Source organism: Neopelma chrysocephalum, unplaced genomic scaffold (genome assembly GCF_003984885.1).
Source record: "Neopelma chrysocephalum unplaced genomic scaffold, ASM398488v2 Primary Assembly neopelma1_23, whole genome shotgun sequence".
Taxonomy (NCBI): domain Eukaryota; kingdom Metazoa; phylum Chordata; class Aves; order Passeriformes; family Pipridae; genus Neopelma; species Neopelma chrysocephalum.
Genome location: NW_020897691.1, coordinates 32,391,452 through 32,408,432, shown reverse-complemented (window position 1 = coordinate 32,408,432; position 16,981 = coordinate 32,391,452). Strand labels below are relative to the sequence as shown.

The window sequence follows — 16,981 nt, the reverse complement described above, 5'->3', positions numbered from 1 at the left end:
CTTGCAGTGTGGCACTAACCAAGGCTGACTCCTGTTTTCCGCCTGCGCCTTGCAAAAGCTCTCCCGATGACCCGCGTTTGGGAGGCAGTCACTTGAAGTCAGAAGAGCAGGAGCCCTCCATTCCGACGCCTGCCCCCCAGCACACAAAGCCTCGGCGGGAAACGTGTTTTTCAAATCGGAGCGCTTGGGCACGCCTCCGGCCGTCCGCCCTGCGCCCGCCTCTGCGAACGCCGGGTTCGCGGACGGGCTGTGCTGCAGGTGAGGGCGGCCCCGCCGGGGCGGGGCGAGGTTGTTCTGCGGGCACCGCTCCGCTCAGCCCCGCACCGCCCGCGCCGCAGGAAGCGCCGCCTGAGCTCCTTCCTCCTCTTTCTCCTCCTCCTCCTCCTCCTCCTCCTTCTTCTCATCCGCCCGCCTGCGGCGGAGCGGCGGCGGCGGCTCGGCGATGCAGCAGCACTTTTCCCTGGCTGACTGCGACGTGGTGGGCTTCGACCTGGACCATACGCTCTGCCGGTACCACCTCCCGCAGAGCGCACGGGTGAGTGCGGGCCGGCGGCACGGCCCGGCCGGGGGGGAGCCGCGGGAGAGGGACCCCGCTCCACTCCCCGCCGCGTGCCCAAGCGAAAGGGAAGGTGCTGGTTCCAAGGGGTGCGGGGCCGGGACCCCCGCGGCGGGGGCAGCGAGCCTTGGGCCGGCTGTCTCAAATATCCACGGAGAAACCTAGGACGATAAGAGAAACACAAGTGCATCTCTCGCCAGGCCCTTCCTCGGCAGGCCTGTGCCGGGGGAAGGGGACAGCCATATCTTCCTCCTTGAAAAAGGTGCTTCTTTCCCAGCTGTAGCGGCGCTGAGAATAAAGGTAGAGTCCCCCCACCCCCTCCCTCCAAATCCAGAGATGCTGCAGAGTGAGAAGTCCGCAGCACTTTGGACAGGCGATCTTTGCAAACTTTCTGGTGCTTATAATAAAACGCGGAACTTAGAGGAACTCAGCACCTCTGACTTAGCTCTGTTGTGCTTTTCGGAGAGGAACTGTTGTCATGTGCTGTGTCTTCCCGCCCTTGGCACTTTTTTTTTAAACTCCCTAGTACTCTTTCATTGACTCGTCCTTCTTTGTTGATGTCAGGACTCTGCCCCGGAGCTATCGTGTGTAATGTATGCTCACGATAATTTGCCTCCATTCACCTACAGTACATTTTGCACTGCACAGGACTCCTATGCTAATTGCAAGATGTTTCAAAATTTGGTGTAGAAAGAAATGTTTATGACTGCCCCATTTATTAATAGGCATTGTGAAGAGTATCCTGTGTTGAAAAAGTGCATTGCTTCCTTTAGGTCTAAGTGAAATTCCATGAAAAGGCATCTTCCTTACAAAAGATGGTTCAATAGAAGCAAGAAAATGCATAAGCCTATTTCTAACTGGAAACTGTACAATTCTAGGCTTACCTTCCATGTTCTTTCTGTAATGTCACACAACACCACATCACGTCTTAGACAAGTGCGTTCTTGCTGGTGAGAATGTTGTCTGATGAAGACAAACATTAGACTATTGATAACTATAAGAGTTTTAAAAAACCCTAACCAACCAATGAACAAAATAGAGAAAAAAAACCAAAAACGTTTATTAGACTTGACTCGGTCTTCATTTTTTCACAGGACACAGAGGCAGACGGACATATGCCTTTTTCATGCCTCCTTATTTCTTAGAATTAAAAAATACTTTTAAAGGCTGACAGGCACAGCTGAAGATGTAGTTAGTTCTTACTCTTTCAGCATTGGCCTTCGTATTTGTCTTTCTCAGACATTATTCATTAATTCCAAGAGCAGCTTTTGTAATTAAAGAAAAAAGGCCAGGGGACAGCTTTAATGAAAGAACTATGACAAAAAGGGAGCAATAACTATTTTTGGATGGTCCTTAAGGACATGGCAGCATCTCCTTAGATCTTCTTGTACAGCTTTACTAGCACAGTACATTAATAAATTGCTGACAGTCATACTAAGCCTTTACAGTGTTCTTTCTGAACTTAGAAATGATGACTATTTATTTAGTAGCTGCCTGTTTCGTTCAAAATATATTCCTTCAAATACTTTTAGAATGTCCCCTAACGTTAAATATTTATTAGTTTGGAAGCTGCTTGTTGAATCTCAGTAAGCACGACATTTAAAATTGAAAAACAAGAAAGACTGAGGAGGGGGAAATAGTGACTAGTCTTTAAGAACTTACCATCTTGGTTTCCCAACAGTCTTGAAGCACAGAGACCACAGGGTAGAATGTGCTAACTTAATTGTGCTGGACACGGTACACCAGAACTCTTGTGTGTTTTCCAGCCATGACAGAAATGACCTCAGGCACTATTTACCAGTGGAGGCAGTAGGCCAGGGCCCCTGGTTTGAATTCACTTAGGAGGCACTGATACTTGCATCTTGTCACTTTCCAAGGAAGCAGTATATTTGATTTCACTTAATCAATATAATTAATGCATGTATTTTTTCATTTGTAGCTAATATATGATAGTTTTGCCCAGTATCTGGTAACGGAGAAGGGTTATGACGAAGACTTGTTGATTCTAGCTCCAGACAGCTTAGACTTCTGGTGAGTACATTGAAGATAATAGAAACTTTTTTCATAACTTCCTTTATGCTATAACTTCTACAAAGCTTGGAAAACAGCTTCTCTTACTAGGCAGTTGTTGTTAGGAGTGTCAGAACCAATTGATAAATCCAAAATTACAGTTTCAAATACTTGTTCTAACCAATATTTTTCATGAGATACTTCTAATGTGGTATTCTGAAGAGAGAACTGAGCATGCGAGCTTGCTTTGTCTGTGCTTCTAGCTGTCTGGACACAAACCTTTTAGTCTGACTTACTGTCTTATTTTATGTAGCTTCTTTGTTTTCTACCTTCTATTAAACTGGTAAATCCAGTAACCATCAGAATTTAGTAATTTTTATCTTGACAGATGTGGTTTTATTTGTTTGAGGCATAATAATCCCAACAGCCTCCTTAGAAACCAAGGAAAGGTGATGTGCGAGTAGGTAGCTCTTTGGTGGCATGTCAGGCAAAAAGCTGTGATGCAAAAGACTGAAATGCAAGCTCCTGCTCTGAACTCAGTGGTCTCTGAGCAGGACTTTGAACTCAAATCTTTGATCTTCAAACTTTCATAGGTTATTAACTAGGCCATGGTGGTGGAGACTTTAAAGCCAGGTAATCACTAGATTTTTTTAGGAAAAACACTGATTTTTTAATTAAATAACACATGTATTCTTGTGTAATGGTTTTTACAATATTTGACTGGACAGTTTCCAATGAGGTTGATTTCAACTTTCATGAGACAAGCAATGTATCTATTTCTCACATTTTGAGGCCTGATGCAAGACATCCTTTGTTAAGATCTAGGTGTCTTGGGCTTGATCTCTTATTGAAGCAGGAGGCTCATTAATGTGGACCTAAAAGCCCACAGTGCTGGTAGCTGTGTGTTGGTGCTACTTGCCCAGTTGTCATTCATGAAAGGTTGGGATCTGCTTGCTGCCTTCATGTCATATATTCTTTCTTTTGGACGCTTTATAATAGAGGATGAAGGTGTCATTACTTTTTCAGTCTTGTTTATTCATTTGCATTCTAACCATTGAACTCTGAACTAATTTTTCAAACAACCTAAGTAAATGTAGATTCAATTATTTGGAAGATACAAATTGATTAGGGAGAGTTAGAAACTCTTACTGTGTGTCTCTCCTATGCGTCAGCTCTTGCCCTTATTAGTGCTGGCTAGCATGGCAATGCTTCTACTTCATATGTTCTTTGGTTATTCAGTTGCCTCCTTTAGAGCAATGTTCTACCCCTCTTTCCCGTATTAACTGGTGTTATCAGTCTAGTAATAATAACTAGAGGAGTTGCCACCATAAAAATATTCCTTTAGAAGTGACTTAATTGTATATGTTTGGATCTTAATCCTCCAACCAATCTAAATGAACAGTCACTGAACGGTGGAATTGGCTTTGTTCAGTAGAATTTTTCATGTAAGTAAAATCCAGTCCTCATTGTGATAATATGTGTTTGCTTATATAGAGCATTGTTCAAACATGAAAGTATTTGAAAGGTTGTGACTTGCACGGTTTTGTGTGAAGAAGCACCATAGCTTCTGTAACTGCACATCACTGATAGATAAGAGGGCATTCCTCTGAAACCATTAACTGTTAGTTTCTTCCTTAAAATCAAATTATTCTTAGTTGCAAAGGCTTGGTGTTGGACATTGAAGAAGGAAACTTCGTGAAACTTGCAGAAGATGGAACAGTTTTAAGGTAATATATACAGTAAGGTCTATATTATGAAATATAAATTGTATTGTTAAATATGCCAAAATTTTATCCCTTTTCTAAATGCCATCTTCAATTTTATAAATATTTAAAATAGTGATTTCAGCATGCATTCATTTATTAGATGCAGAAGTTGAAATAACCTTTAGTAATGTAGTGCTCATTTTCTCTTAATATTACATAGGCAGTGTTTTTTATAATGTTTCCATGTTAGCTGGTAGTAAATAATATCTCATTTTTAAAAAACATCGGAGACTCTGAGGGCACACTGATCTTGCAAGTAAATTCACTTTTTTTAGTGGCTACCAATGTACTCTTTGTCCAGTTCTACTAAAATCTGGAGTAAGGTTTTTCTTTATATTGTGAGTAACCTGGCTTGGAGGCAGTGCTAATGACTAATGCTAATGATGGGAACACTATTATCTTTGTACCATATACATTCAAAATTCTGCAGGCTTACAACGTATCATTTAAATAGCTTGAGATAAATTAAACACAGAAACTGACACATTCACTTTCGGAATTCTGTGGGTTTTCCTCTTTAAAGCTATATTTTGCTTTAAGTCATCATTTTGATACATCCTTAGCTCCTCTTTCATTCCTTTTTTGTTTGTTTGTTTTTAAACATAGTAGACTGATATTTTGAATCAAAAATCTGGAAAATAAATATATCTAAAGGATATCAGTCCCAGCCCCATTTCTCCCTTATTTTGTTCTAGAATGAAAAACTGTGTAATTTAGTATGCAGAACAGACCCTACGTTTTATTTTTTCTGATAGCATGTGGGAGAAGGAGCTTGAAGATGCTAGGGAAAATCAGAACTCATTAAAAGAAGAAAGAAATACCTTTGAGTCATTGCTGTGTATCCCAAAATTCATTTAATAGCATGAATTTTGGAGTACTAAATACAGAATTCAAGATTAAAGTGTGTACCTCATTAAAGGCAAGAGTGGTACAGGATTACTTTGCCTGGCATTGCCTACATTTTCTTCAAAATGGGGCCCAATTTGATGGTCAAACTCATTAATTTTTAGTTCCTAAAAAGGTTTGTGTGTACTTCTGTATTAAAGAGCTGCTTGCAGGGCTCAAACTAGCACTTTTCCATAGTTCTGCCCTGCATTCTGTGAATGTTACTGGGCTTCAGAATGATGTATAGGCTTTCTGCACTGTGCTTTATTGTGCAGTGTATATTGATAGCTCAAGTATAGTGAGTGTCCTCACACAATTGAAAACATTCGAGCAATACAGTGATTGTGCTAGCAGGTGAGGCACAGTAGCTGTGCCCCCAGCCAACCAAACCTTTGTGTAGTAAGGCTTTTATCAAAAACTGTAATGTATATGGTAAAAGCTTAGGTCCTGGGAAACTTCTGAGCTATAAAGAGAGTCAGTTTTGATCAACTTGCATGCACTGCAGTATTCTGTTGCAGTGTGTTACATTGCAGAAGTTGTAATTTGGATGTTTTCAACCATTTTCTTTTTCTTTTTTCCCTTTTTTTTTTTTTTTTTTTTAATGAACAACGTAACGCATCAAATAGGGCAAGCCATGGTACAAAGAGCATGACATTCGAAGAGATCCTGGAAATATATGGAAGGAGGGAGTGGAAGCATTTTAATACAGTCAGTGGAATGGTTTCACGCACAGGTAGGTATACTTTAGCATGTCCTCTTCTTTGAAATTGCTCTGGGCCCTTCAGTGCATCATACTTCATAGTTAGCACAAAATTGTAAAAATACTTGAGCTAAGAATTACTGGAATATAAATGTGAAGGTAAAGGTAAATGTATTGGGGGAGGCTTGATTTTTGTGTATTTCCAACTTCTAATTCTAGAGTTCACCTTAAAATTATTTCACCAATGATGAGATAAATGAGCTGATAGTATAGGCATTTGGTTATAGTGATGGACACATTGTCCCTTGTTGAAGTAGACTGACACTACCAGTATCACAATTTAACCCCAGCCAGCAACTAAGTAGCATACAGCTGCTCGCTCACTCCTTCCCCGCCCAGGCCCAGTGGGCAGGAGAATCAGAAAGAGCAATAAAACTCGTGGGTTGAGATAAGAACAGGTTAATAATAAATATGCTAATAATGCTAATAATTATTATTGTAATGATAAGGAGAGAGAGCAACAGAGCCCAGGGGAAACAAGTGATGCACGATACAATTGCTCACCACCTGCTGACTGATATCCTATCTTATTTAGGACACATCTGGCAAATATTAAATTTTTGTTAACTGTTGACATATTAACATCAGCACTGTTACTGGAGGCCTAGGTGCAGGTGCAAAGAAAAGAGTGGGTCTGGAAACAAAATTTCTTCCCTTGCAGTTGAAGTTTATTGATTTTGAGATAGGAGTCACTTTGAGGGCACTGTGGCTATGATTGCATTCTTGCACTGTGTTTCCTCTCTGTTTTACTTTGATCTTGACAGTTATGAGTAGCACACAGAAAATGCTCTGATAAGTTGCCTTTTGTGTATGTAGAGGAGATACTTTCCTTGAGGTTTTGCTGACATGCTTATTCTAACCTGCAGGTAATCTTTTGCAATAGGGAGGAAGAGAAAGGTTTCTTTTGGTCGTATGGGAAATGTGCCTTTCTCTTTCCTTGAAGCATGTGCTTGGTCTCTCTTGTGACTGTTAATCCTCATTTTTCTGGCTTGTTCTTTAATATACCTGAGAGACAGCACAGACAAGATCATGAAAAAAAAAATCACTGGTCAAGTCATTTCACTCCTAGGAGAGAGTTGTTGAACATGACCTTAATCTGGGGAGATATTTGCACTCTCCTCATATAGTTCTGTTTTGGGTACTCATGTAACAATGTGAGCATGGCTCTCCCTGGGCTAAGGTGCTGTCTGCAGCGTCTGTGCTCAAAGGACATCACTATATGTAAGATCTGTCCAATTGTCTCTTAAGCAACTTCTCAAATGCTTTCTCTGTGTTTCCACTGCTAGGGAAGAGTTGAATGATACTGTCCTGACTCTTAAAACTCAAGGTTCTCCCCTTTTCCTTCACCTTAACTTTTAGAACCTTAAAATGTATTTTTAAAATCTCAGTGCCTTGATGTAGGTAAACAACTTTTAGTTGCCAATTTTGAGAACCAGAAGTGGTAATAACGGCTAAAAAGGATTGGGAAACAGATAATGCTCATTACCAGTAAAATCAAAATAAGAGCTTATGTTATTATTTTAATGTAGTAGTTATTTGTGATTAAAGTGTATGATTTTTAAAAAGTATATTTTTAAATTATTTTTTCCAGCCAAGTATTATTTGTATGATAATTATTTTGACCTGCCAGGAGCTCTCTTGTGTGCAAGGGTTGTGGACAGCTTAGATCAGGTAAGAACTGGATTGTTTGAAAATCAAGTAGTGCATTATCTTTTTCTTCTACCACCAACCTTCTTGCATGCATTATTAAATGCATACAAATAATATATTGAACGACATCAAGGTCTTTAGCTTTTTTCTCATATGGAAGTTTTCTTGTTGCACTTAGTGTATGAAAGTTGTCTCTGAAGATAATTGTGAGCTATATGGCATGTTCAAAATAAAAGTACTTCCACCAGAGGGCACAAATAACTAGGATAGTAGTAGAAATATACTGTTTCCTCAAGTTTGCCCAGTGATATGCAGAATATAGTTCTTAAAGTCTCCTTTAATTATACTTGATGGTACTCAAATTAAATATGATGTAAGTCTTCTGAATGACGATTTGCTAATTTGCAAGTTGTTAATAAGTTGAAAAGTTCCTTCCATCATTTTTAAGTTTGTTTTTGTCCTAAATATATTGATCTGTGTACACAGATGTAATTACACCTCTTGGATAGTGTCTTTTTATTTTTTTCTCTGCTAAACAATAAGTTAAATTCTCAATGTGGAAAGTACAATTGCTTGAACCTCTTTCAATGCTTTTTAGATAGAATGTCCTAAATTCTACCTTAGAAGTTTGATGATAATTGTTTTTTTGTGTAAAAGAAGGTTTGAATCTTTAACTTGCAGCCGGAGGTAGGAGAGGGTTCTTCTCATACAGTAACTATATTGGTGACAAACAGTACTGATATAATCTTCTGGCTAAAGGTACCAACGTGCTGCAGCCCTGAAAATTTTCAATACTAAACTTTGTGGGCAGAATAAAAGTCAGAGCCGTGAGATGAGTAGCTGGGGTCCCTTTGGATATTAACTGATTTGATGCTTTAGCCTTTACTCCAAAATAGCTTGCTGAGTAGATTGTTGCCTGCGTGCTGCATGAAGAGTTAGCTAAAACTACCTTACCAGAGAAGCATGGAGGACAGATGCTCCATAAGACTCTTAATTTTCTCCCTGATTAATCTCCTTCTAAGCTGTTCACAGCTTAGAACCCTGTCTCAGTTGTAACACCTGTATTGAATTTATTTTATATTTAATTTAGACTCAGCACAAATCACCTACTTATTGAGAGAGAAAGTAGGTCTTTGCATGTGTGTTCACATCCAGTTACTAGTTCACAAGCTGGAGCACTGACTCAGGGCCAGTGCCATCTTCAGCCAGAGAGAATTAAACCTATACCATTTCTCCAGAAGGCTACCAGAAGTGGGTCATGCCTCTCTTTATCAGCTAGCAGTTCTTGTGTATTTTACTGGATGTTGGCCCAGTTTCAGTAGGAGGGCTACAGTAATTTTCTGGAAGGTTAGCATCAGCCAGATGAGAAAAATGCAAGGCAGGAGGTGGTCAGCCTCTGCAACGCAGTACTCATGCCTGCAAAATGCTGCATCCTAAGGGTTTGAAATCATCATATTTTTCTCTTCCACATTTCTAAAAGAAAGCAGAGTCTTCTGTTTCCTGTTCTCTGAGATTGTTAAGTAAGTGCTATTTCCTCACCTTTTCCAGACAACATTCTAGGATCAGGAAAGCTTTCTACTGGAAGCAGATGAGAGAAGTACTAAGTTTGAATTCAGAATAGGTTTAGACATGAGTTGGATGCTGGACTGCCCTGCACTGTTTAAAATGTACCTGCTTTTGCTTTGTCCAGAACCAGAACTCTTATGTATTTCCAGATAAAGCAGGGGAGCTTCTTGGTGTTTTTGATCTTCACACTGAAAAGCTATACAAAATATTGCTTTGTCTCAATAGTTCAACTAGTGAAATCACATTTTGTAATCATACCAAAATCATGGTGGACTACATGGGCATGCTTACAGTTTTCACTCTGCTTTTTCCTTTATGTCTTGTGTGCAGCAGCTGAAGATTTGCAAGGAATTAGTTTGATGGTTATTTTAGTCTTCTCTGAGTTCAAATGTTTTGAAGGAAGTGACCCTAACCCTAACCCAGGAAGTAACCCTAACCCACTTTTAAACTACTATCCATCTGTCCTCAAAACAGCACTCTGAGGAACTGATTTTTTTAAGAGAAGCAAGCAAAAAGACAAAACCCCAAACTAAGGAGTTAATCAGCCACGTAGAGTATGAGGGGAGTAGACAGTTGAATCTGTCTGTCTTAAGGTTAGTGATAGGCTAGTTCCATTGCCACTAGACAGATGATCCCCAGTATCTCCTGTACACAACTTTGAATAATAAACCTTGGTTAGCAGCTAACCGAAGTCTGACATATGAAACCTTTTCTCTTTATTAGTTCTTTAATGTATTTCTGTGGCAGTTTTCTATAGGAATGGATTAAAAAAAGTCTCAAAGCCACAGCACTGTATCTTTCCTGCTCTTAACCTATAGAGCTGGTGGGTGTTAAGCAGACTGCCGTAGTGCTTGTTAGTTATGCATAAAAGACCTTGTTTGTGTGACTTGCCGTTTGTAAAATTAAGGACAGACTGTTTCTCTGGAAGCCTCCATGGCAGATTAGGCCTGAAATGGAAGTTTGCTTCAGTATATATAAACTACGTGTTTTTGTTTGTTGATGTTAAGGGTTTATTTGTTGGTTTGTTGTTGTTTGGGTTTTTTTCAGTTTCTGAATGTTTCCTTCTCTAGAAAATGCTTTATTCTTACAAAATGGGTTATTATTCAGGCATCAGTGAGATCAACACAGAGAGGGCAGCCATGCCCTGAAGTCTGGTAACAGTTGCTTTGAAATTTATCCTAATGTAGGTGTGGAAATCCTCTAATGGCATTGCAGAGTAACTTTCCATGACGTATAAACTCAAAGAGGATGCCACTGCTGCTGGGCTACTGTGTAACTCTGAGCACCTCTTACAGGCTCCGTAGCTAATCCTCTGTAACACTGGATGGCCGTGTAATTGCATCTTTTTAATTCATCTCTCTTAAAATTTGTGGAGTTCAATAGTGCTGTGGGGCTCAGCTGGTTGAGAAGCTTTTCTTCTCCCTTGTGAGGTGCTGAAGGGGCAACTGGCTCTCTGCTCTGCTTGGGAAGCTTTCTAGGAACAGCGAGAGGCTGTTCATAAGCACAGATCACCTTCCCATGTCCTTCTGCCAGAGCTGGGGTTTGGCAGTCTTTCAGAGTACAATGCAATGAAGTGCTGCTCAGCCGGGCTTCTGGATGAGTATTTCGTATGGTGTTTGGGCTGGAGTTGTTGGCAGAAGGGCATTACCTCTAAATTACAGCAAAGGGATTTGCAAGTTCTGAGGGTGGAAGGTGATTCGAGTCCCAGGCTGTAGGCAAAGTCAGCCGCCTAATTAAATTCAGTATAGGCACTTCTTTTTCCCAAGTGTCAGTGGGATTGCTCATTTTGTAAGCTGCTGTTCTATCTAATGCCCCCCTCTGCTGTAGTGTTTTAGAGTTCCTCACAACTACAAACCGTTTCTCCTTTTCCCTTCCTCTCCCCACTATAACTCTCTTAAGTAGGGAGATAACTTGTCTGCAGCTACCCAAAGTTAAGCTGGGTACTACTGAGTCCTGATGTCCTGAATCCTACTGTCTTAAGACTATTTTACTCCATGTGATTTTGTTTATTCATGGCATTCCTGTCACTGTTTCAGTATGAATACTTGTAATAGCTGATACTTGATATAATGACTAGGTTGCTTTTGACACTTACAGCATGATGGTCAGAAAAAATATGACTTCTGGAAGGACATGGTGGCAGCTATCCAACATAATTATAAAATATCAGCTTTTAAAGGTAAGTGGGTTCACTGAAGACTCACTGTAATAGCTGAAAATATCACATGCACTTGCCAGAGCAAATACATTTGCAAGTAAGCTATGGGCTACTCAACACAGCATTTACTTTTCAAGTTTACAAATAGTTGTATAGTAGACACATGTTTTCCTGGAATAGAACATCTTTATCATTACTATTTCTGTTTCATTTAGCTGAAAGTGTTTTACCATCTTTAATAACTTTGTGATGTGCTATTTCACTCAATTTAGAGGAAAAATGGTTTCTTACCATGATTAGTATGGTAATGTGTACATCCTTGAACTGCATTTTGAATCTGTTCCTTTATGATCTTGTAATCATATCTAAAATCAGAAATACAATCAGAAATGCATTGGGAAAATTAGGAAAATTCAAGTACTAACTAGAACTTTATGATTTTTCTGTAGCACTCTAGTTTTGACTAGAATTCCTCACATAGTATTCACACAATAGTGAGATTTTTATTTTGTTATAAATTTCCTAACAGTTGCAGAGAACGTTTGTTTTTTTTTATAGTAGCCTTCCTCCGTCTAAGGCCAACCTTATAATACTGTAATATAAATTAGAATTGGAAAACATCTTGGATACCCATCAGCTAGAAATTATTTTCCTTCTTTCACAGACATAACTTCAGAATTTCTATTAGGCGTATAAAATACTAAGTCAATAATAAAGGCTAACCATTGAGTGTGCACGCAGTTAATTAAAATTATATTTAACAATTTTTTTTGTAAAACAATTATATGCAGCTCAATTCTGAATTCTGAACTACTATTAGAATTACCTTGGTTGATCCAACATTCATTAGGCATGAATGTAATTTTAGTTCCTAAAACTTACTTTTTGCTCACCTGAGATGTCCTGCGTGCTGTATTCCTTTCAAATGTAATTCACAAAATTGTTTCAGAGAGATTTCAAGCAAAAATAGAAGTTGATGTCAGGATGCATATTGTAAAAGACAGCAAGATATTCTCAAAGTGTTTTGTTAGTTGTTACTGTGTTTCCATTGAAGCATAGACTGGGATCGGTGGTTATGAATTTGCCTAGGACCTCATTCATACAGGAAATAGATGTGTCCTTTGTTTTCTACTGATATGAAACTAACTGTAATCAGCTCTAATTATTTTTTTAGCATTTTTGTTAATTCTTTTTTTCAAATCATGGCAGCCCTTTGTTTTAAACAGTGTGGATCGTGCAGCATTTGGCAAAAAGAATAATTTTTAAAAGTGTTCTTTGGAAACTAATGAGATCCAAAAAAAGTTAAAGTTTAATTTTGAAACCATACAAATAACAGCTCAGTTTTGTTTATATGAAAGTGTCTGATTGTGCGTACATGTGAATGTTTATGCTTATATCTACCTATCAGGTACCTATTTGTATATGTAAGCCTGGAATCTGCAAAGAGATGTGTGATATGACTTAATCCTTCCTAGCTCCTGTCAGAGGCACATGCATAAGAGCGTTCAAAATATGGGAAGGTATAGTGACTGATAGGCACAAGTTTTATTGGACAAAGCTCTATAAGGAAGTGAAACTATGCAGATTATATACACTACTCAAATACTGTAATATAAGAAAGTGATACACTCTGTCATGCATCACTTTGAAAGGCTTCACAGTGGTTTTATTTTCCTTTTAATAGCATGGACCAGTAGATAAAGCACTGAACAAGGAATCAGAAGAACCAGAGATAATTTCTTCCTGTAGCACTTAGCACTGATATTCCCATGGAGCATCTTTTTTTGCTTCAGGCCTCTCTGTGAAATGAGAATAACCATAGTGATCTTCTATCACAAGCTTCTGCAAAAGAGATTTTATTTTTCTCAGTTGCATGCCTTACATAACTTCTTGAGGAAATGCCTAAACCTAGCTCCAAGATCTACATACCAGGAAGCCCCGCTGTCTTTCATAGCCCAGAGCCTGGCCTGAAAATCACAGGCTTTTGACTTAACTCCATGTTTTGTAGAGGGTTTAACCCTTGGAAGAAAAACGGTGCTCATTAACACTTAGTCAAGGTAAAATTTCAAAAGCAAACTTATTAAGTGGTCAGTTGAGGAGACGCAAAGTTCCCAACTTGAAATGCCGTCTTAGTGGTGCCATTGTCAGTGACAGAGCAGAACGACTGACCATTTTATTTTTTGAAATCCACTAAGTGTTTGCAGTTCACTTTGATTTGTTGTCGGTATGCCCTTGTTTCTCTATGTCCCTTCTCTTTTTCATATGATTTTTTTGATCATAATCAGGTGTCTGATAGATTTTGCTTTTCATTGTCTTAGCTATGGTAATTGCCTTAGATAATTGCCCTATGATATTTTTTTTGGATGGCTCTTTCAGATAGGCATGACTGTGCTGACTCAGCTTGATGAAGTGTATTAACCCACTCTTCTACTCGTAAAGAAGTGAAGAACTGAGGCTTGCAAAAGGAAACTAAGAGGGTTTCAAAATAGTCTTATGTTATTCAGACATTTCTTTTTGAAAAATAACTCAAAACAAAAAAAAAGAAAATCTATGGAACAATACGATCAGAAAAGCGTGATGTCAGATAGCAATGAACACAGATATTCATATTTGCAGTGTGGTCATTTCTTACCTAATAATACCTGCAAGAATGCCCTCTGCAATTGATAGCCAAGTTGACTTGAGAATCTGTTTCATAAATCTTTAATTTATTACTGGAATATTTTGCAACTGTAAGGTGATTACTGTTACCTTGTATGTGTTTCATTTACAGCATGTTCCATAGACATTAGTAAACAGCAATTTTAAAGGAAATGTCTTGGGGCAATATGTTTTGTACTAGTAAGATAGGTGGACTGAGTCCTCAACATGCTATGGAGACAAAGTTTGCTCTTCAGAGGACTAATGAGAGCTTGAAGTACTGTAGAATTATTTCCCTGTGAAAAATTTCAGATTTAATGATTTTTTTTGACAGAAAAATCAATAGGTTTTTTTAGGCAAATGTTGCCTCACGTAACTTCTTAAAGCAGATTCTTTTAAATTTCTTATCTTAAAGGCTACTTTTTCTCTCCTGCATAGTTGTCTTTCCCTATAATTTTCCTGACACTTCTGAAAACTGTAGCATCTGTGGTTATATAGTTAAAATTATGTATTTTTAATATTTTCAATCAGTTCATAAGATTTTATTTCATTTGGGAAGTAAAAAGATCTTGACTGATATAGCAGCAGACTTCATAAATTGTGCATAAGAAGGCTTGATGGGATACACACATTTTTTTATCACAAATTTATGGTCTTGGCAGAAGGTAATGAATCTAGATGTCTGTGATATGTATGTTTTATCTTTTATATGCAACTTCAAATATGAAAAACAAAAAACAAAGGTGCCTTTCTGGCCAGAAAGAAAGAATCCTCAAAAAATTCTGCAAAACATTGGTAATTCCTAATGTTGATGTAGCAGTGATTATTTGTCTTAATTGTGAAAACTGTAACAAAGAAGCAAGTAAACTTATTGCATTTCTTTGCTGTGCTTTCCAGCTAAATACAGAAGGGATTGTTTGGTTGCTTCATGTTTTTGACAACTTAAGGCTTCAGGAATTTCAGTACTTCTTTGGAAGTGATTTTTGTACTATTACAGGCTGTTATGTCTTCATTTTAATCTCATGTTGGATTTTCTTTCCTCTACTGCCCATGATCCAGAAGAGATGAGGTTTCTGGAAGGGCTTTATCTTTAGGTAGATTGCTGATCTTCATGTGGAGAAAATATTAAACTCAAACTGAAAAGTCTTCACAGAATCTACCAAGTTGGAAGGGACCTACAAGGATCATTGAGTCCAACTCCTGGCCCTGCACAGGACCATCCCCAAGAGTAACACCATGTGCCTGAGATAATTGTCCAAATGCTTCTTGAACACTGTGAGGCTTGGTGCTGTAACCACTTCCCTGGGGAGCTTGTTCCAGTGCCCAAACAGCCTCTGGGTAAAGAACCCTTTTCTAATATTCAACCTAAACCTCCCCTAACACAACTTCAGGCCATACCCTCCGGTCCTGTCACTGATCACCGTAGAGAAGAGATCTTACAGACCTTCTCAAGGAACCCTCTAAACTGAGAATACAAATTTAAAATCAAAGTATAAGTTGTGCTTGTGCCACAATTTGCTGTATAGTCTCTAGCTTTTCAGTTTTAAGAGTTGCTATCTTAATGACGCAACATCTGAGCAATTATGAAAATACTTAAAAAAAACGGGCATATGGTACCAAACTGTAGACTTATTTGAAATCCTATGTGTTCAAGGAACAAAGGTGTTAAAGGACAAAACCTGATTTAAAGTGGATGGATGATAAGGGTTAGTAAACTGTGCTTTTAAGAATATTGTCTGGGCCCAGTTTCTTGTTAGTTAATTGGAATCACAGGACAGTAATGTAATGATGAGCACCAAACATGTCCCAACAATTTTAAACATGTTCTTTGGCATATGTTTCATATGTAAAGTAATTAACCAGAAACCTCACAACTACTAAGTCGTATTTTCCAGCTCCTGTACCCTGTCCCTCTATTTGTTTCTGAAACAAAAGTTCTTCATTGGTTGAATGTATAGGCAGTAACACATGCTCTGTAAAAATACTGGAAAGGGCTGTTGAACTAATGTGAGTGGCTGCACAGGAAAACATTTTTAGTGCAAAAAAGAGATTATTCTTAAGAGATCTGTAATTAATATTTGGCCTAAAACATTAAGCTAGAAAAGTGGGAATAGACTATTCAGACCCGAGTGTCTGGAGCTTTATTTTGGCTTGAAAGAAAAGTGTTGCGTGGTTGCAATTTATAAATTGTGATACTGTTCTTTGTATTATTTCCATACAAACATTTGTGTGTAGTGTTTATAATAGTAGGACTAATTTGCTTGCCTACATCCCCTTGACTGCTAAAATAAGTAGATGTCATGTTGCATTCTTTATTTAAGCATTTATTATTTTACTAAAGTATAGCCTAAACCACAGTCTTCCTTATCTGGCAGCACTTAATAAGAGGAGAAAAAAAAATTCTTCGAGTTACTTTTTTGGTAGGTCTTTAGAGTTTCCAAAACATTACATAGCTTTGCTAATGATGGATCAAGCAAAAGCTATCTTAACTTTTTTAATTAATCTCAGAATATTATCAAGTACTTAGGAAATTGCTGATTTCAAATGTACACAACATAACAAGCTTCAAGTTCTGCTTTCATGGAGAAATAGTAATATCACAAAATTTTTAAACACAGGCCTACATACTGTTAGTGCAGGTGATTAAAAGCTTCTGTTTAAAAAAAGAAAGCTAACTATAGTAGTTTTAAGAATTCATAAGATTTTGATGTATATGATACTTTTAAAGCACATGAATGGTAACTGGTAATTGGAAGAAATGTGCGATCAAATTATTATGGTTTCATAATTTATAAACTAACTTACTTTATGCCATATACTCTTTATGAAGTACCATAACACATTAATGAACTGTCTAATGTTTATGAGACATGAGTATATGTAGATATGGTAAATATGGTTATATCTGCTGACTAATTACAGCCATCATCTGATAAATTTACCAAATAAGTAAAATATATTCCCCACACTATTGTTTTTTTAAGGAATTA

The 16,981-nt window shown here is 38.1% G+C and overlaps 1 protein-coding gene across 1 annotated transcript in view; it reads left to right on the top strand.

The window, feature by feature from the left end:
* The first annotated feature begins 297 nt into the window (after nucleotides 1–297).
* The window catches only part of NT5DC1 (5'-nucleotidase domain containing 1), a 137,229-nt gene continuing 120,545 nt past the window's right edge, over nucleotides 298–16,981 (top strand). The window contains exons 1-6 of the mRNA XM_027692795.1: nucleotides 298–535; nucleotides 2,496–2,587; nucleotides 4,222–4,293; nucleotides 5,844–5,950; nucleotides 7,569–7,648; nucleotides 11,291–11,372. Of these exons, the coding sequence (XP_027548596.1) occupies nucleotides 443–535; nucleotides 2,496–2,587; nucleotides 4,222–4,293; nucleotides 5,844–5,950; nucleotides 7,569–7,648; nucleotides 11,291–11,372 (526 nt within the window). The 5' untranslated portion in view covers nucleotides 298–442. The remainder of the gene's footprint in view (nucleotides 536–2,495; nucleotides 2,588–4,221; nucleotides 4,294–5,843; nucleotides 5,951–7,568; nucleotides 7,649–11,290; nucleotides 11,373–16,981) is intronic.